Source organism: Lytechinus pictus, chromosome 2, assembly GCF_037042905.1.
Source record: "Lytechinus pictus isolate F3 Inbred chromosome 2, Lp3.0, whole genome shotgun sequence".
Classification (NCBI taxonomy): domain Eukaryota; kingdom Metazoa; phylum Echinodermata; class Echinoidea; order Temnopleuroida; family Toxopneustidae; genus Lytechinus; species Lytechinus pictus.
Window position 1 is genome coordinate 232,093 of NC_087246.1, and position 20,605 is coordinate 252,697.

Below are 20,605 nucleotides of genomic sequence, written 5' to 3' on the forward strand. Positions count from 1 at the left end.
TGTTATCGGATTATCGAACCTTCGGAATGACAAATTTTCAGATTACAAACCTTCAGAATAACAAAACTTCTAAATATTCGAACCTTCGGAAATACGAATGTTACCGGGATGTTCAGTAATACTTGATTATCCTTATGTCCAAATTTCATGAACTGGGTCCATATACTTTCTAAGTTAAGATGACATTTCGAAAACTTAACATTGGTTAAGATTTCAATGTTGATTGGGTTAGGGTTAGGGTTAGCATAGTCTCGCTCTGTTATGCAGGCCAGACAAAAATAAAATAATAAAATAAATGGCTCAGTTAGATATTTTCTGATTCTCTGACATTTTCACTAGTCTGACAATTCAACTTTTGCTTACTAAAATAAACAACTGCAAAGCTCTGTTAGAAAAAAGACTTGCAACCAGGATTAGTTTTTTTGTGCTTAAAATATAATTTCAGAATGGCTTCCAAATTACTAATAAATGGGAACGCCTCTGGCAGTCTCCTCTGCATTACACGATTCAATATAACATCAATGCTGACTTTAAAAAGTACTAAGATGAATAATCATTTACAAAAGACATAATTCAAATTAAAATAAAATAGTAATTTCATTGACCCTAAAAGTCTAAATTAATTGAGCTTTAATTAGAAATAATGATACATTTGTGAATTTGGGCTAAAAGACAATAAGCACTGAATTTTTATAAGAATTCATGTTTCTGGAACAATTTTGGGTCTAACGTGCATTAACTATATGTTGTGTAATTTCAGAACCGCGTACCTGAAGGTCGCAAATTTGGTCTTTAAAAAGTTGCGCGAGACTTGAAAACAAAAGTCAGTGAGCAGCGCAGTAAAAAATTTCGCACAGCAGATTTAACGTTTAAAAAAATGTCTTTGTCTTATGAGGGATTAAGAAGGTGTAAGGGATGAACCAAGGTTGGAGGATATGTGTATTGGGGTAATATTAAAGCTTAACCCTAAAAGAGCCAGGTTATTTGGACCCATCTCACAGCTGGAGGGGGGGGGGGCAGATTCCGCCACCCCCCCTGAGATCTCGGCCTTCGAGAGTGTATGATAAGATCTACAAGGATGCATGTTTAATTTTTTTGAAATTAGACTTTTCATTGAGTAGAATTCATGTGGCTCAAAAGGTTATCGGTGGCAGATCTATGCATGATAATAAACATGTCATCTCCATATTGCTTCTAAACTCTAGGGGCGCAGCTGGGCGGGCAAACACTCCGCGCGCATTCCTCAAAAGCTTTCATGAACAGGTTAGCGATCACTGCGGAAACAGGGCTGCCCATGGCTGCTCCTTCTTGCTGTTCGTAGATATTGCCGGCAAACATAAAATATGTAGATTGCAAAACAAAACTCAAAAGCTCAGTTACCTGGGCCGGAGATAACCGTGTGCGCTCGGGAAGGCTCTCATCACGTTCGAGCCTGCTAAGCGCGACCTTGCATGCGGCGTCGATGGGTACATTGGTAAACAGTGAAACCACATCAAATAAAACCATAACCTCATGTTCCTGTATGGTTTCGCTGTGCACGAAATCAACAAACGACGCGGAGTTGTCGACAGCATGTCCATTGGAACCAACTAAGGGAGCAGGAATATCAGCGAGATACTTAGACGTGTTGTAAGCAAACAAACTCACACATGATACAATCGGACGGAGTGGGATGTCAGCTTTGTGGATCTTAGGCAGTCCATAGATCCTGGGCGGCTGCTTCTGCAACGGTTTTAGCTTACAGTAGGTAAAATCATCGATGTCACCATTCTTGTGAAAGCCGCAAAGAATAGTGGAAAGCTTACAGGAGAGGAGATCGGTCGGGTCCTTCCCGATAGCGCGATAGGGGCCGGATTCAATTAACTCGGACATCTTGGCGCGGTAGACATCGGTGTCCAGAATAACTGCTGTCAAAATCATAATAGACTCGTCTTCCTTGAGCGATTTCAAGGCTTTGCGCATGCAGGGAGTAATGTTCGGTTTAGGCGGTTCGGTGGAGAGGATATCATTTATCTCTCTTCACGCATCGTTACTAAGCCCCACTGCACAGCTACAGAGAAGCAACACATCACCTCGGCTTTATTTCTAACGGTTACCCGCGCTCATTCGTTAACCGCGTCGCTAAGAAGAAGAGCGCTCCGTCCGACCAGTCGGCGCAATTTAAGTCTGCTATAGTAATCCTGTTTGTTGATGGTATCACGCACCTTCTCCGCCGACGCTGGAGAAGCATGGCATCCGAGTTATATTCAAGTCCGACAGCATCCTTAGCCAGCTGGTCCGTCCGAAAGACCGCCTGATTACTGACAAACGCGATGGGGTTGTTTATAAGATTCCATGCTCGACCTGCCACAAAGTCTACATTGGTGAGACTGGTAGACCTGTTGGGGAACGCATGAAGGAACATCGCCGTGATGTTCGGCTTAGGCGCACAGATAGCTCTGCTGTTGCAGAACATGCTTGGGACTCCGATCATCCACCTAACTGGGATGAGGTCAGCTGCATCACTAGTGATAAGCACTGGTATACGCGGCGCATTAAGGAAGCGATTCAGAACCGTTTGCACCCAAGCAATATCAACAGGGACAGCGGCATTGAGATCCCTGATGAATGGTTACCTACCATCCGACGGCATACAGCATCCACCATTCACAGCGCGCGGTGCTCACACCAGCGGGCGCCAAACACCAGCGCGGACCTTGATTGGCCAGCAGCATCGGCCAATCACAGCGCGCCAAGCACCAGTGCGAGCACTGATTGGCCGGCGGCTTTGGCCAATCACAGCGTGGCTCACACCCGAGTGGAGCCAGACAATAGCGTGCAGCCAGGCATGCCGGCCCCTCGCCGATGCTATATAACTCTGCTCATTGCCTGACGAAGTCTAGCAGCTTGCAGACGAAACGTCACTTTCCAACGTTTGATACATCGTGAGACAACTGGTTATTTCTTTTACTCAATCCTTCACCACGATGAACCTCTTCCACATCAAGACTTTTCATTTATCGAATTATGCTAATTTATGCATGAAATAAAACATTTGCTCTAATCAACTATCATACGGCCCCAAAGGGTTTATTGTTTTGTAATTTCTTATGTATTTCTTTGTTTTTCGACTTTGATACCTTCTCCATGTCTTGGAGAGAATTCAATACCTACTCAATGTCTTAGACAGAGTTCATATGGTTCGATACCTTCTCCATGTCTGAGACAGAGTCCATATCGTTTGATACCTAATCCATGTCTGAGACAGAATCACTATGTCTTGAGACCTAGTCCAAGTCTAAGACAAAGTATCTGTTGCAAAAAGGATATCAAAGTCTGAGACAGAACTCTTTTTGTATCAGACCTGGAGCCCGTAACAAAAAGCTTAGTAATCATTTTTTTATGGTTAATTTCATTGACTGCAATGTATAATTATTTATTGAAATCAATCGTTCAATTAATTGCTAACCTTTGTGATACAGGACCCTGGTCTATGTACAATATGAGTCCCAAGAAAAATACAGATTCAAAACAGTCATTCAATCATACCTTGTAAGTTTGAAAGAATTTCCTTCATGCATTCTGTTATCCTTATCTGTGTCTCTTCAAAAGATGGATTCTCTGTGAAATCAACAATAAATCATATTCATAATATTAGATTTATGAAGCACATAATAATCAATACTTAATTCTCAATGCACAAACATAAGATGGCATACTATAATTAGATTTTTCTAAAACAGAGCACTACTCTTTAAAAAAAAATTAATTTATATAGTTATATAGTGTAGGGGAATTAATTTATCTTGTTCAGTGGGCAGAACAAAAAATGAATAAGTTAGGAATCCCCTTTTGGATTAATATTGACATGTTATTTACGCCCTTTTATCATGGAGGGGGGTATAGTCATAGAGCTATTAACAGAAGGAGATCTGACTCTCTCAAACGCTTTGCCCCATGCGCGGCACCGCTAATCCCCTCTCAGCAGGGTCCCTCACGGCGCATTACACAGGCCGCTCATAAATCAGATAAGGAAAGTTGATCGACGCGGTCGACAGCTCGGGTTTGCGCTTGCGCAGTAGCGTTTTCACCCATAATGCATTTCACATCGGCTTCACGAAATTTATGCAAACATGGCGGCTCAAAATTTCGAAGACGAAAATCTGGTTTTGGAACCAGCTGAATGCACGGTGACCAGATTTCACAAAAAGAAAGACGGGACAATCGACAAAGTACGCTGCATGAGCGGATCGACCGAGCCAGGTCTTTTTAAAAAAAATCAACAAAGGAGGCTACACGGTGTTCGACTTGGGAAAAAATGTACAGAATTGGGTGGGGGGGTGAACGAAAGAATGAAGGAGGGAATGAAAAGGCGAAAGAAAATAGTTGAATTGAGAACGGAAAGAAAAAACAAGTGGAATGCCTCTGGCCGTCTCACCTGCATCACGCGATTCAATATAGCAGCAGTGCTGATTTTGAAAACTACTATAACTCGCACAAGATGTTCAGTGATACTTGGTTACTCTTGTTTCCACGTTTTATGAACTAGACCAATACACTTATAGAGATATGATGGCAATTCAACAAATACCCCCAACGTGGCCAAAGTTCTTTGACCTTACATGACCTTTGACCTTGATCATGTGACCTGAAACTCGCACAGGATGTTCAGTGATACTTGATTACTATTATGTCCAAGTTTTATGAACTAGACCAACAACACTTTTTCAAATTTATGGCTGTAATTCAACAAATACCCCAATTTGGCCAAAGTTCATTGACCCTAAATGACCTTTGAACTTGATCATGTGACCTGAAACTTGCACAGGATGTTCAGTAATACTTGATTACTATTATGTCCAAGTTTCATGAATCAGATCCATAAACTTTCAAAGTTATGATGGTAATTCAACAGATACCCCCAATTCGGCCAAAGTTCATTGACCCTAAATGACCTTTGACCTTGGTCATGTGACGTGAAACTCATGCAGGATGTTCAGTGATACTTGATTAACCTTATGTATAAGTTTCATGAACTAGGTCCATATATTTTCTAAGTCATGATGACATTTCAAAAACTTAACCTTAGGTTAAGATTTTGATGTTGATTCCCCCAACATGGTCTAAGTTCATTGACCCTAAATGACCTTTGACCTTGGTCATGTGACATGAAACTCAGGCAGGATGTTCAGTAATACTTGATTAACCTTATGGCCAAGTTTCATGAACTAGGTCCATATACTTTCTAAGTTATGCTGTCATTTCAAAAACTTAACCTCAGGTTAAGATTTGGTGTTGACGCCGCCGCCGCCGCCGTCGGAAAAGCGGCGCCTATAGTCTCACTCTGCTATGCAGGTGAGACAAAAAATGAAGGGGAAAATGAAGGAAAATATATTAAAAAAAGGAATGTTAGAATAAAATGATGAAAGATAGAATGAAAGAAAAGAAACGTTTCCGTCATTCTTTGAAATGAATTAAGAAGGAAAGAAAAAGAAAAGAAGGGAAGATGTGTGAAAGAAAACATAAGGGAGAGAAAAGAAAAAAAGAAGCAAGAAAAAAGGAGGAGGAAAGAAAGAACAAATAAAAGAAAAAAAGTTTCCTTCATTCTTTGAAAGAAAGAAAGAAGAAAAACAGGAAGGAAGGGAGGGAGGGAAAGAAAGAAAAAAGGACACAAAGTAGAAGGAAAAAATAAAATATAGAATAAAAGAAAGGATGAAAGAGAGGGAGGAAAAAATAAAGGGAGGAGAGAATAAATATAGAGAAAATAATGGAGAGAAGGAACGAAAAGAAAATGGAGAAGGAAGCAAAGAAAAGTTTAAGGAAAGAAAAAATGAAGGGGAAAAAGGAAATTTAAAAAAGGAAGGAGAGTAAGACAAAGAAGGAAAGAAAGAAAAATTAACAGAGAGAGAAGATCAGGAAAGAAAGATAGGGAATAAAGATAGATGGAATAAAAAAAGGGGCAAAGAGGAAGGATAGAATGATGAAGAAAAAAGGATATGAAAGAAATCTTAAAACAAAAAATCCCATAATCTAACAAAAATCATAATATTTCGTGTTTCTAAATATATTTAGAATAGAAATAGAATGTTTTAGAAATGAGGGGGGGTCGGGTGTCCGGACACTTTATATTTTGGAAGCCTTCTATTTTTTCTTTAGATTAAACTAAAAATATGAATTCAATAGTTGTAATCATCTTTTATTTTGTTCTCAATATTTTTTAAATCATAATTATTTTTTGTACTAAAAATTGTAAAACTTCGCTTGTAAATTTTTCCAAATGACTTTGTAACTTTAAATGAATCATCCTGACACAGAACTGGGTATACTTCTTTGTGGTCCCAAACATGTTATTTTTAAGTTCTTTATTATGTAGAATAACAATGTTTTGTACTTTGTTCTCCTTTTTACTGGTTTGTAAATTAAATTTATTCGCTCCGCGGCCCCTGCTATTTTCCAAAAACGATCCAGAGACAAGAGCTGAGCGAGCACGGAGCTCCCGTCATTCATTACACTCACTTTCAACTTACACAAATAGGAGTACGGTACGTGGCGCACCGGAGGGTACTCCACGATGCGACAATCGCCAGAGAAATGCCCCGCAGATTCGTCATTATATTATCAAGACCATTGTAAACACTTCTCACAGGAGAAATAGAATTGTTCATAGAAGAAAGACCCTGGGGCACCACTCTCTTTCTTTTTTTAGTTTTCAAAAACATGTACAAAAAAAGAAAAACAAAATTTGCAAACTCATTTCATGTATTAAATTGCACTACAACTATTTTCCTAGAAGGGCATCATCTAACAATGATTACCTGAGCTGAGATTGAAGAATTCATATGTAGTAAGAACCATCTTGAAGCCTGCCATCAGAATAACATCATGTTTCCCTGATAAGTAATCTGATAGGTTCGTCTTGGGCGGACCTTGGGTTGAGAACTAAACAAAGAGAAAACTGAAATCAGGTAACTCTGTCCTCTTTTCCAAAGATCTAATTCTTTGTACTATCATCAAGTTTCCTTGAAATAAAGTAATAATTTTGGTATTATAAGTAAACAATCTATGCCCACATCAAGTCATTTGTCAAGATCACACGTCAGAGGCAGCATCTTTCCTCCCTGAAAAATTCCCATCTCATTAGGGTTTAATTCATCCTCAGCCTAGGTAACTACAATCAGACCTCACATCTAGTTTAATTCAATTCTCATCAATTCTGATAGCCTAGTTTAATGAAACCAGAGTTTAAACTAAACCCTGGCATTAACACACAGCCAAGGTTTAATTTCTGTGGAGGGGAGGCCGACATTACAAAGAGCACACATCACCATTTGAATTTATTTGAAATGAAATGGAACAACTCTTACCTTCCAATTAAGATGTGGATCTTCTCTTATTGTACCCACATGGCAAGCAAGATCTTCAAGCAGTTTTTTCAAGGTATCTCTTCTCTGTGTAGATTCACAGCTTGTAGCTGGTGTGTTACCATCTCCTTGTTGAGACTCATTAGAGAATTGATGAGGTGAAAGATGGGCAGCAGCAGCAAGACATCTCAATAACAGACTACGTAACTTCAACCATGATTTCTCTTGTTTAGATGATATCTCAATGTCTTCATCTGATACTTGCCTGGATGTAAGAAAGATAAGCTTGAGGTCAATAACTTCTGAAATACCAAAACCCATTAGTATACAAATAGCGAATAGGCTAAAGGTGAAAGAAAGATGATCTATTCATACCTTTAACATACCTAGGACATATCTTAAAGCGCCACACTTCCATCTTCACGTAGATAGATATTAGTGTGGCAGGGTTTGGGGGGGGGGGGGGCTTCAATATGATCACCCCTCTTCCGCCTATGTTCCAATGTTGTGAGGTGAAGTCTTTTCAATCTGGATTAATAGAGTAGATCTCTTAAGTTGGGAATGAGTTTGGTAGCCCCAGCCTGCACCTTTTCAAGAACTTGAATGTCTTTAGATAGATATGGGCACCAAGCTTGCATGCAGTAGTCCAAATGTGGCCTGACAAGGGATTTGCGAAGTTTTAGAATTACATCGATACTATAAGTGAAGTTCCTCTTGATCATTCCCAAAGCTCTATTAGCTTTCTTGGCCAAAGCGGCACATTGGATAGAATCCTTTAGAGACTTATGTATCCATACATCAATTTCCTTTTCTTCGGTGATTTCTCGAAGACTGTCATTTCCCATACAATATGTATGATGTGGGTTGTGGAATCCTATAAGCATAACACCATACTTATCAGCATTGTACTTAATCTACCACATTTCTGCCAAAGTATTTAAGTGGTTATGTCCATTTGCATGCTATCAATATCTTCTTTAATATCTGTAAACATGCTGATTGTTGATCCATTGTCAATGTAGCATTCCACGTTGTTCATGTACATCAAGAAACAATTAGGTCCTGCACTCATTGTAGTTTCTTTATTGCAATGCAGTGCTTTGATTGAGTTTGATTGACAAGTCACCAAGGACACAATACCGCCTTCACTCAGGAATTCAAATTCATATCACAGTTTTCAAGTGAACGTGTGAATGGTACAAGGATTCTAAAGACAAATTGCAATCATCATTACAAAGATGATTCAAGATTCTCTTGTGAAAAGGCCCTTAGTCTAGCCTCAGTTCACTTACCATATGAGAATACAGCACTCTATATTTCACTTACTTTCTTTCTTTCTCTTTCTTTCTTTCTCTCTCTCTCTCTCTCACACACACACACACACAGTTGTTTTACCCCTAGCATCAACAACAATAATAAACCAAGTTTCATACCTTTCTTTAGGAGACCACGAGGTGAAGCACTTCAGATCTCTATTATCACGGAGATCATCCCAGTCTGTGTCATCTATAATCAAGAGATATAAGTGTGCGTAACAGCTGCTGTAGAGACTTCTGATAAAGTGTTACGCGCTTTATAAGGAAGTATAATTATTATAATAATTCAAACACCTTACTTTCAATAACTCAATTCATTTATTTTCATTTCCACTCAAAGAAATTAATAAGGATAGCACATAACAAAGAAAAAAATAAAATGCTTACTTTTTTCTAGTACACTTCATAAACGGTGAACACAAAATAACAAACTGCATATTCCCTTTTTCCACATGATACACAAGTGATGAGTGCACCATAGAATTCCCTTCATAACCAAATAATATGGCTTATTAGCTGGAATACATAACTATGTACTCAATATCAATTATCCCATTCACGGCAAAACATGATATTCTGAAATTTAATACAAAAAGAACTCACCATTAGCAGGGATGATTTCCATGTCTTGAACAATGTCTTCATATGTCTTGTTATTACTGCAGTATCAGAATAATTGTTAACGATGGGTTTTATTTACAACACCACATATGCCACTGTAATATCAACACATCAAATAACACACTTTTACAGCCCCTGTAGTCAGTTGAAATATTGTCTGAGAACAACCGTCTGTAATACATAGTGGAAATTCTAGGGTATTAAAACGGTTTATTTTCATTTGGTCCAATGCCAATTCGTCCAATTGCCAACTTGTCTACTATCATTTGGTCTACCATCAGTTCATCCAATATCCAAATTGTCTAATTGCCATTTCATCCACTCACCATTTCATCTAATAACCAGTTGGTCCAATAGCCATTTAGTCTATATACCAATTGGTATGATTAGACTAAGTGTTAATTGGGCAAAATGAATGAATATAAAATGAATATTAGACAAACTGGTTATGAAACGATGTATGGTCACAGACGAACTGGTGATTGGACCAAGTGATGATTGGACCAAATAGTTGGTAGACGAAATGTTGATGGACAGAATGGCATTAGACTAAATGAAGGTAGACCATGTGATGAGTAGACAAGCTGGCAGTGGATTGGCAATTTATTATTAAAACTGGTCATCCAAGGCAATCGCCTTCAGCACATTGAGTTACCACAAGCTCATTGATCAATTTTCAAAAGAAAAAATATTTAGAAATCCTCTTAGAAATTCTCCTTTGGTACTCACTTCTCAGAATCTAGCATTAAATCTAATAACATCTTCTCCACTGTGGTCTGAGCAAAGTGCACTGAATGCTTTACTCTCTTCCTGAAAGACACAAACTCAGGGATCTTGTGAAATGATCCAAACTTGTATGCAGCAATGATGTGTTCTGTAGTCTATAAGAAAACAAAAAAATTGACACATTTACAACTTCTTTCATTTTTACCATCATGATTCATTTCTTCAAACTAATTCTGGCAGAAACGTTTGTTACAGATATCGTTACAAATGACAGGGGGACAAAATAAACCCTAATTTCCCGGCAATAAAGGGATAAGCCACTTATTCTTACGTTTAAAAAATATTTGCTCCTGTTCTATTTTGTCTTCAGCTCAACCTTGCATTAGCTCTTGATAAGTGTAGTTCAAAATATTTATTCTACTATTTTTAGAGTTTGCAGTACCAAATAGCTATTTAGTTAATTGTACAACAATGATATATGCATGTTTATAATGCAGTTGTTAATGACATGTGTTTATGCTGCTATTGGAATCTGCAATCACGAATTCAACTCCTTTTTTTCTTTTTTATTCATTTTCAACGAGGTAGCCCGATCAGTAATGAGACACTGTTTAACATGGGGGCCTTGAATAACACCAAAACACAAAGTAATACAAACATTTAACTAGAACAAGTGGAATGCCTCTGGCCGTCTCACCTGCATCACGCGATTCAATATAGCAGCAGTGCTGATTTTGAAAACTACTATAACTCGCACAAGATGTTCAGTGATACTTGGTTACTCTTATTTCCACGTTTTATGAACTAGACCAATACACTTATAGAGATATGATGGCAATTCAAAAAATACCCCCAACGTGGCCAAAGTTCTTTGACCTTACATGACCTTTGACCTTGATCATGTGACCTGAAACTCGCACAGGATGTTCAGTGATACTTGATTACTATTATGTCCAAGTTTTATGAACTAGACCAACACACTTTCAAATTTATGGCTGTAATTCAACAAATACCCCAATTTGGCCAAAGTTCATTGACCCTAAATGACCTTTGAACTTGATCATGTGACCTGAAACTTGCACAGGATGTTCAGTAATACTTGATTACTATTATGTCCAAGTTTCATGAATCAGATCCATAAACTTTCAAAGTTATGATGGTAATTCAACAGATACCCCCAATTCGGCCAAAGTTCATTGACCCTAAATGACCTTTGACCTTGGTCATGTGACGTGAAACTCATGCAGGATGTTCAGTGATACTTGATTAACCTTATGTATAAGTTTCATGAACTAGGTCCATATATTTTCTAAGTTATGATGACATTTCAAAAACTTAACCTTAGGTTAAGATTTTGATGTTGATTCCCCCAACATGGTCTAAGTTCATTGACCCTAAATGACCTTTGACCTTAGTCATGTGACATGAAACTCAGGCAGGATGTTCAGTAATACTTGATTAACCTTATGGCCAAGTTTCATGAACTAGGTCCATATACTTTCTAAGTTATGCTGTCATTTCAAAAACTTAACCTCAGGTTAAGATTTGGTGTTGACGCCGCCGTCGCCGTCGGAAAAGCGGCGCCTATAGTCTCACTCTGCTATGCAGGTGAGACAAAAATAAACAGAAGGCACTTAAATGTAAAATTAAAAAAAATCAATTGGAAGATCAGCTAGTTAAACTTATTAGAAATCATATATATACAAATTTTGAACAACAAATACCTGCTTACATCTTTATGATTTGAAGTGAAGAACCTTAGAGTTGAATTGTAGAGTGAGTTAGCAGATGAATAGTGACCAAGTGACTTCACAAACCTAGCTGCATTATAGCTAAAAAACAAAGAGGAAAACAAAATCATTTTAAGTTCTTGTAAATGGTCGTTGTTGTCAATGATATTTGAGTATCCTCTGACATTCCCATGTTACAAATATTAGACACTTACAGGCAAAAAATGTAACCTAGTTTTAAGACAATTCAATGCTATGTAATAGTATACAAATAACCTGCAGTTCTGAGTAAGGCTGGGACTAAAACCCGGGTACCCAGGTCCCGCCCGGAAGCCTCGGGTACCCGGGTAGACAAATCAATACCCGATACCCGAAAATTGCTCACCAGTATAACGTACATGTATTTGATTTGCATTGCGTAGTGTAAGACATGATTGTAACTCATCACAAAAATTACACAAGTCTCATTTTGAATCTCACCAATTACCCTCGAAATATCCATAAATATACAAGTTTTTCAAGTGAATGATGTGACTGAGATTATTCAATCATCGCCATGTTTCTTTTGCAGCGCCAGCCAATCACGTTCGTGTTACCATTTTCAGTTCATCATAAACCAAAAATGGTAACACGATCGTGATTGGCTGGCTCATCCGACGCTCCGAAATCTGGAAATCAATTGACTTTGTGCACGTAGCGATAGATTCTACAAACTCAAGAACACGATGTAATATCGACTCTACTTCGTAAGATTTTGACGGAGAAGCAAGAAGTAATCAAAATTTGCTTATCTGTGTGGTATCGGTGGGAAAACAGATCCTCCGAGAATACCTTTCATAATTCATATAAAATATAGGAAAGTGGAATTCTAGGTCGATTTTGGTACGAGGTGACAGAGTATTAGACTTGTTTCGATGGAATACTGCGCATGGGGCATGCACGGGAGGCTTGCACTGCTTACTATATTTTCATTCATAAATTGGCTTGCAGCGCAGTGGCTGGATGACGTCACCTATGGGGTTTTTCCACCAGTCAAATTTCATGCGACATGATTTTCTGGTACCTGTGGTAATTTTCGGGCGGGAAGACAAAAATACCCGAAAGTCCCAGGCCTAGTTCTGAGTGTATTGTTTCAAATAAATGCAGAAAACAAGCAATTGTTTGAAGCAATGACACACATCAGAGTAGCTTTGGACAATTCTAGAGTTAAATATGGATCCTTGTCATTTCATAAACCAATTAATGTATAGTTCTAGATAGATCTAAACCTAGATCGACCATATAAACATAAGTTCATTTGTTTTTTTTGTTTGTGTGTGTTTTCTACTCACCAGCGGCATTTATACTGTGTCACCCAAAACAGGATAACAAATAAATCCATAATATCTATCAATAAAGCTTTGATTAGTAACATAATCACAAGCCTTTCCAAGAACAAACTCCAAGGCAGTCACAATCACAATAAGTTATATTCTGAATATTCCAAATAAAACTGGAAATCACCTCCTAGCAAGAGATGTTGTTACATAGCATAAACCCAGATCTACTGACACAATGATTGAGCATGAAATCAAAATGAGTCAAATTAGCTGGTTAGCTATGTATCAGACCCTGCACATCCAGGAACAAGAGATACACACATGTATGCGTGCTGCTTCAATCGCTACATGCTACTCAACTTAGTTTAATTGTTACATTGAAGCACACATCCAAGCAAATCAACTTTCCTAATTAACTGCTTGCTTGGAAAAAATGCAAGGTTGATATAACAGTAGAATGATACACGGCAAATTATCTGCTTTCAATCAATAATTTGATTAGGACACATATATCCATTTTATAAAAGTGCTTTTATATCAAAAAGATAAAATCGCTAAGAGATTTAATCGCACATGAATTGCAAAATTCATCCTATACAACACATTTGCATTTCATATCCTCTACGCCAGAACAGTTTTGAGGGATATATATATTCATATAATCAAGTGATGATTGGAATAGTAATAGTCATATTTGATAGGATATCACTTTGTAAACAGTCATTGCAGTCATAGAAATTGTCATATACTTTTTATGTTATCTACTAAATTACACTGATATCTATTGGCAATCTACTCCTTAAACAGACATAGAGAAATTATCCACTGAATCACATAGATTCTGATAAGGTCTTACCCTAGGGTGTCTTGTTGTATGTGTTTGATATCTAAACTGAATCACATAGATTCTGATTAGGTCTTACCCTAGGGTGTCTTGTTGTATGTGTTTGATATCTAAACTGAATCACATAGATTCTGATAAGGTCTTACCCTAGGGTGTCTTGTTGTATGTGTTTGATATCTAAACTGAATCACATAGATTCTGATAAGGTCTTACCCTAGGGTGTCTTGTTGTATGTGTTTGATATCTAAACTGAATCACATAGATTCTGATAAGGTCTTACCCTAGGGTGTCTTGTTGTATGTGTTTGATATCTAAACTGAATCACATAGATTCTGATAAGGTCTTACCCTAGGGTGTCTTGTTGTATGTGTTTGATATCTAAACTGAATCACATAGATTCTGATAAGGTCTTACCCTAGGGTGTCTTGTTGTATGTGTTTGATATCTAAACTGAATCACATAGATTCTGATAAGGTCTTACCCTAGGGTGTCTTGTTGTATGTGTTTGATATCTAAACTGAATCACATAGATTCTGATAAGGTCTTACCCTAGGGTGTCTTGTTGTATGTGTTTGATATCTAAACTGAATCACATAGATTCTGATAAGGTCTTACCCTAGGGTGTCTTGTTGTATGTGTTTGATATCTAAACTGAATCACATAGATTCTGATAAGGTCTTACCCTAGGGTGTCTTGTTGTATGTGTTTGATATCTAAACTGAATCACATAGATTCTGATAAGGTCTTACCCTAGGGTGTCTTGTTGTATGTGTTTGATATCTAAACTGAATCACATAGATTCTGATAAGGTCTTACCCTAGGGTGTCTTGTTGTATGTGTTTGATATCTAAACTGAATCACATAGATTCTGATAAGGTCTTACCCTAGGGTGTCTTGTTGTATGTGTTTGATATCTAAACTGAATCACATAGATTCTGATAAGGTCTTACCCTAGGGTGTCTTGTTGTATGTGTTTGATATCTAAACTGAATCACATAGATTCTGATAAGGTCTTACCCTAGGGTGTCTTGTTGTATGTGTTTGATATCTAAACTGAATCACATAGATTCTGATAAGGTCTTACCCTAGGGTGTCTTGTTGTATGTGTTTGATATCTAAACTGAATCACATAGATTCTGATAAGGTCTTACCCTAGGGTGTCTTGTTGTATGTCTTTGATATCTAAACTGAATCACATAGATTCTGATAAGGTCTTACCCTAGGGTGTCTTGTTGTATGTGTTTGATATCTAAACTGAATCACATAGATTCTGATAAGGTCTTACCCTAGGGTGTCTTGTTGTATGTGTTTGATATCTAAACTGAATCACATAGATTCTGATTAGGTCTTACCCTAGGGTGTCTTGCTGTATGTGTTTGATATCTAAACTGAATCACATAGATTCTGATTAGGTCTTACCCTAGGGTGTCTTGTTGTATGTGTTTGATATCTAAACTGAATCACATAGATTCTGATAAGGTCTTACCCTAGGGTGTCTTGTTGTATGTGTTTGATATCTAAACTGAATCACATAGATTCTGATAAGGTCTTACCCTAGGGTGTCTTGTTGTATGTGTTTGATATCTAAACTGAATCACATAGATTCTGATTAGGTCTTACCCTAGGGTGTCTTGTTGTATGTGTTTGATATCTAAACTGAATCACATAGATTCTGATAAGGTCTTACCCTAGGGTGTCTTGTTGTATGTGTTTGATATCTAAACTGAATCACATAGATTCTGATAAGGTCTTACCCTAGGGTGTCTTGTTGTATATGTTTGATATCTAAACTGAATCACATAGATTCTGATAAGGTCTTACCCTAGGGTGTCTTGTTGTATGTGTTTGATATCTAAACTGAATCACATAGATTCTGATTAGGTCTTACCCTAGGGTGTCTTGTTGTATGTGTTTGATATCTAAACTGAATCACATAGATTCTGATAAGGTCTTACCCTAGGGTGTCTTGTTGTATGTGTTTGATATCTAAACTGAATCACATAGATTCTGATTAGGTCTTACCCTAGGGTGTCTTGTTGTATGTGTTTGATATCTAAACTGAATCACATAGATTCTGATAAGGTCTTACCCTAGGGTGTCTTGTTGTATGTGTTTGATATCTAAACTGAATCACATAGATTCTGATAAGGTCTTACCCTAGGGTGTCTTGTTGTATATGTTTGATATCTAAACTGAATCACATAGATTCTGATAAGGTCTTACCCTAGGGTGTCTTGTTGTATGTGTTTGATATCTAAACTGAATCACATAGATTCTGATTAGGTCTTACCCTAGGGTGTCTTGTTGTATGTGTTTGATATCTAAACTGAATCACATAGATTCTGATTAGGTCTTACCCTAGGGTGTCTTGTTGTATGTGTTTGATATCTAAACTGAATCACATAGATTCTGATTAGGTCTTACCCTAGGGTGTCTTGTTGTATGTGTTTGATATCTAAACTGAATCACATAGATTCTGATAAGGTCTTACCCTAGGGTGTCTTGTTGTATGTGTTTGATATCTAAACTGAATCACATAGATTCTGATTAGGTCTTACCCTAGGGTGTCTTGTTGTATGTGTTTGATATCTAAACTGAATCACATAGATTCTGATAAGGTCTTACCCTAGGGTGTCTTGTTGTATGTGTTTGATATCTAAACTGAATCACATAGATTCTGATTAGGTCTTACCCTAGGGTGTCTTGTTGTATGTGTTTGATATCTAAACTGAATCACATAGATTCTGATAAGGTCTTACCCTAGGGTGTCTTGTTGTATGTGTTTGATATCTAAACTGAATCACATAGATTCTGATAAGGTCTTACCCTAGGGTGTCTTGTTGTATGTGTTTGATATCTAAACTGGTGAAAAGCTCTGGGATGGGTCCAAACACACCTGACAAAAATAAGAGAGAGAAAAAACATGAAAATCACTTTCTTATGAGCTGGCTTCAATCCTAGCTCTATTGCATTACCTCTTCAAATAAGTTTAGCCAACCTACTTTTTTTCTTTTCTTCATGGAGTAGCAGCACATATGTATTGAAATTTGACTTGGCTATCTTTAGCAAAACCAGTGTAGAAGTTGACCTACCCTTCCTGGGTCAAACTGCACATGCTCAAAGTGAGGGAGAAATGGTGATTGTAGAGAGTCAATTAAACCCTGATTCTACAGTTACCATCATTTATGTAGGTGTTTTTAATTTAATCTAGTTAATGTCTCTTAAACAGAGCCTTGTAGTACCACAAGCACTGTAAGGTGAGACTGTGTGCTGTATAAATGTAAGTAGCCATTATTATTATAATATTTTAATTACTATCATTATATTCATCATGAATGTGATCAGCTCATTCATTACACATTCATCTTTACATCAGAAAAATATCAATAAAGTTAGTTTCCATATATCTTTAGTTGTAATGGAATCATAACTGTCTTTACTTACTCGCCAGACAGTAAAGTCTCATGAGTAAAAGTTTCATCTGACTGTTATTTTTGCTGTTTCTGATTCCCATTTCTAGCATCATAATCATTTTCCATAAATGCCTGTCATCATCTGAAAAAACAAAATATCAAACATTGACTATTCAACATTCCATTCTAACTCACAGAAAAGCACTAATAGAGAATTCAAATACCAATATTATTCCTCCTGCAAATAATTAATGCTTTGCTTTTAAGAAATATGAAAATAATATTACATATATCTACGTGGAATATAATTATACAAGAGATCATTGCAACTTTCAAATAAACCATACAGCTGAAAATTAAAAAAATAATAATTCTTGAGAAACATTAGTTGAGGAGAAAAAGTGCAATGGATGGTTGTCTATTCAGTTTCAATGATAAATCATAACCCATTCATTGTGGATGTTCCATGGTTAAAACTCAATCTTGACCATATATTGTGTAAATGAAAATGTATGAAATGACATATTCTCAAAATCAAGAAAATTATTTTTTTATAATACCTTCAGTGTATTATTGTACAAAAAAATAAAGATGAAACATTAAAAATTGAAAGTAATTAATTTCACATTACATAACGTATGGGGCAGCTGCTCGTATATGATTTCACAAATAAAAAATTGAAATTCTAATAACTTTCTTAATCTTTGATGGATTTTCCTCAAACCTTCACCAATGGTTGTCATTATTTTTTCTGGTATTTTTACATATAACTATAAGAAGCAGGAATTCTTATTCTTTTCTAGAATAGGCAGCTGATTTTATCATATTTTCATTCACATCATTGTAAGTTAATTTTTGGTATTTATTTTGATACCTTAAATGCTACAAATATATTGCACATAATTATGTAAATGTCAAAACGTCTTTGTGCAGAATAATTGGTCAAGATTTATTGAATGAGAAAGGAATGGCTCCTTAGCATTTACTTGATTTGTTAGATGATTTCACTAAATCTCTGAATGACAATTAATATACATTGAAATTGAATTGAAAACATATTTGATGATCGTGATGTGTAAATTTAGGGGAAAGACTGCAGTATCAGGGATAAATTGACTCACCAGTCAATTCCCATACATCTAATACTATACCGGAGATGTGTTAACTTGCCAGTCTATTCCCATCTCATAGTATACCACAAGTGTGCTTACTCACCAGTCTATTCCCATACATCTCATAGTATACCGGAGATGTGCTTACTCACCAGTCTATTCCCATACATCTCATAGTATACAGGAGATGTGTTTACTCACCAGTCTATTCCCATACATCTCATAGTATACCAGAGATGTGTTTACTCCCCAGTCTATTCCCATACATCTCATAGTATACCGGATATGTGTTTACTCACCAGTCTATTCCCATACATCTCATAGTATACCGGAGATGTGTTTACTCACCAGTCTATTCCCATTCATCTCATAGTATACCGGAGATGTGCTTACTCACCAGTCTATTCCCATACATCTCATAGTATACAGGAGATGTGTTTACTCACCAGTCTATTCCCATACATCTCATAGTATACAGGAGATGTGTTTACTCACCAGTCTATTCCCATACATCTCATAGTATACCGGAGATGTGTTTACTCACCAGTCTATTCCCATACATCTCATAGTATACCGGAGATGTGTTTACTCCCCAGTCTATTCCCATACATCTCATAGTATACAGGAGATGTGCTTACTCACCAGTCTATTCCCATACATATTCCCATACATCTCATAGTATACAGGAGATGTGTTTACTCACCAGTCTATTCCCATACATCTCATAGTATACAGGAGATGTGTTTACTCACCAGTCTATTCCCATACATCTCATAGTATACCAGAGATGTGTTTACTCCCCAGTCTATTCCCATACATCTCATAGTATACCGGATATGTGTTTACTCACCAGTCTATTCCCATACATCTCATAGTATACCGGAGATGTGTTTACTCACCAGTCTATTCCCATTCATCTCATAGTATACCACAGATGTGCTTACTCACCAGTCTATTCCCATACATCTCATAGTATACAGGAGATGTGTTAACTCACCAGTCTCTTCCCATACATCTAAAAGTATATGTACAGCTAATAAGAGGTAGTCATCTGCATATTGGTTATCAGCTGAGATGTTTCCCTCGGCAAACTGTAGACTTTGCCTGTGAGTGGCAGCCATCTCCATAGCAACATCAAGTTTCTCTGCCGAAGACAGACTAGACTGGATACCTAATCGTCTGCTCAACTGAATAGTGCTAAGATGTCTTTGAAGACCCTTGATCTAAATGGGAAAACAAAACCATCAGCCCTAGAGCTGTAATGTTTCATGGCCAAATATATAAAATAAGCACAGAGCAATTATAAAGCTCAAATTTTAAGCCCTTTATCATTTCAACAAGGCAAAAGCGATTTTGTGTCTCGCCCACTTCTGAAAATAACCAGAAATATCGTGATTTCCGAGGGCACGCAACAGAATTGTATCAAAACTTCATTGTAAAATGATTGGGATGGAATAACACTTTTCATAAGAGTCTTGCACATAAACCTTAACGTTGACCTGAAAATGACCTTTGACCTTACCATGTGACCTCCAACTGCAACATAACATGCAAGTCCCCCAAGTCCATCTACCATCCAAGTTTGGTTGAAAAGTGACTTACGGTTGCAGAGTTAGGTGTCATAGGAGTCTTGCATGTAAACTTTCACGTTGACCTGAAAATGACCTTTGACCTTACCATGTGACCTTCGACTGCAGGTCCCCAAAGTCCATCTACCATCCAAATTTGGTTTGAAATTGACTTACGGTTGCAGAGTTAGGTGTCATGGGAGAGTCTTGCATGTAAATTTTAATGTTGACCTGAAAATGACCTTTGACCTTACCATGTGACCTCCGACTGCAGCATAACATGCAGGTCCCCCAAGTCCATTTACCATCCAAGTTTGCTTGAAAAGTGACTAACGGTTGCGGAGTTAGGTGTCATAAGAGAGTCTTGCATGTAAACTTGAACGTTGACCTGAAAATGACCTTTGACCTTACCATGTGACCTCTGACCGCGGCATAACATGCAGATCCCCCAAGTCCATCTACCATCCAAGTTTGGTTGAAAAGTAACTTACGGTTGTGGAGTTAGGTGTCATAAGAGTCTTGCATGTAAACTTTAACGTTGACCTGAAAATGACCTTTGACCTTACCATGTGACCTCCGACTGCAGCATAACATGCAGATCCCCAAGTCCATCTAC

At 37.3% G+C, this 20,605-nt stretch overlaps 1 protein-coding gene across 1 annotated transcript in view; it reads right to left on the reverse strand.

The window, feature by feature from the left end:
• The window catches only part of LOC129253705 (N-alpha-acetyltransferase 25, NatB auxiliary subunit-like), a 54,923-nt gene that overhangs the window by 10,958 nt on the left and 23,360 nt on the right, over positions 1–20,605 (reverse strand). Inside the window, exons 10-19 of the mRNA XM_064106597.1 lie at positions 19,419–19,644; positions 17,341–17,451; positions 16,723–16,792; positions 11,736–11,835; positions 10,007–10,158; positions 9,260–9,315; positions 8,774–8,846; positions 7,344–7,605; positions 6,795–6,918; positions 3,529–3,600 (exon numbers count right to left, since the gene is read on the reverse strand). Coding sequence (XP_063962667.1) covers positions 3,529–3,600; positions 6,795–6,918; positions 7,344–7,605; positions 8,774–8,846; positions 9,260–9,315; positions 10,007–10,158; positions 11,736–11,835; positions 16,723–16,792; positions 17,341–17,451; positions 19,419–19,644 — 1,246 coding nt within the window. The remainder of the gene's footprint in view (positions 1–3,528; positions 3,601–6,794; positions 6,919–7,343; positions 7,606–8,773; positions 8,847–9,259; positions 9,316–10,006; positions 10,159–11,735; positions 11,836–16,722; positions 16,793–17,340; positions 17,452–19,418; positions 19,645–20,605) is intronic.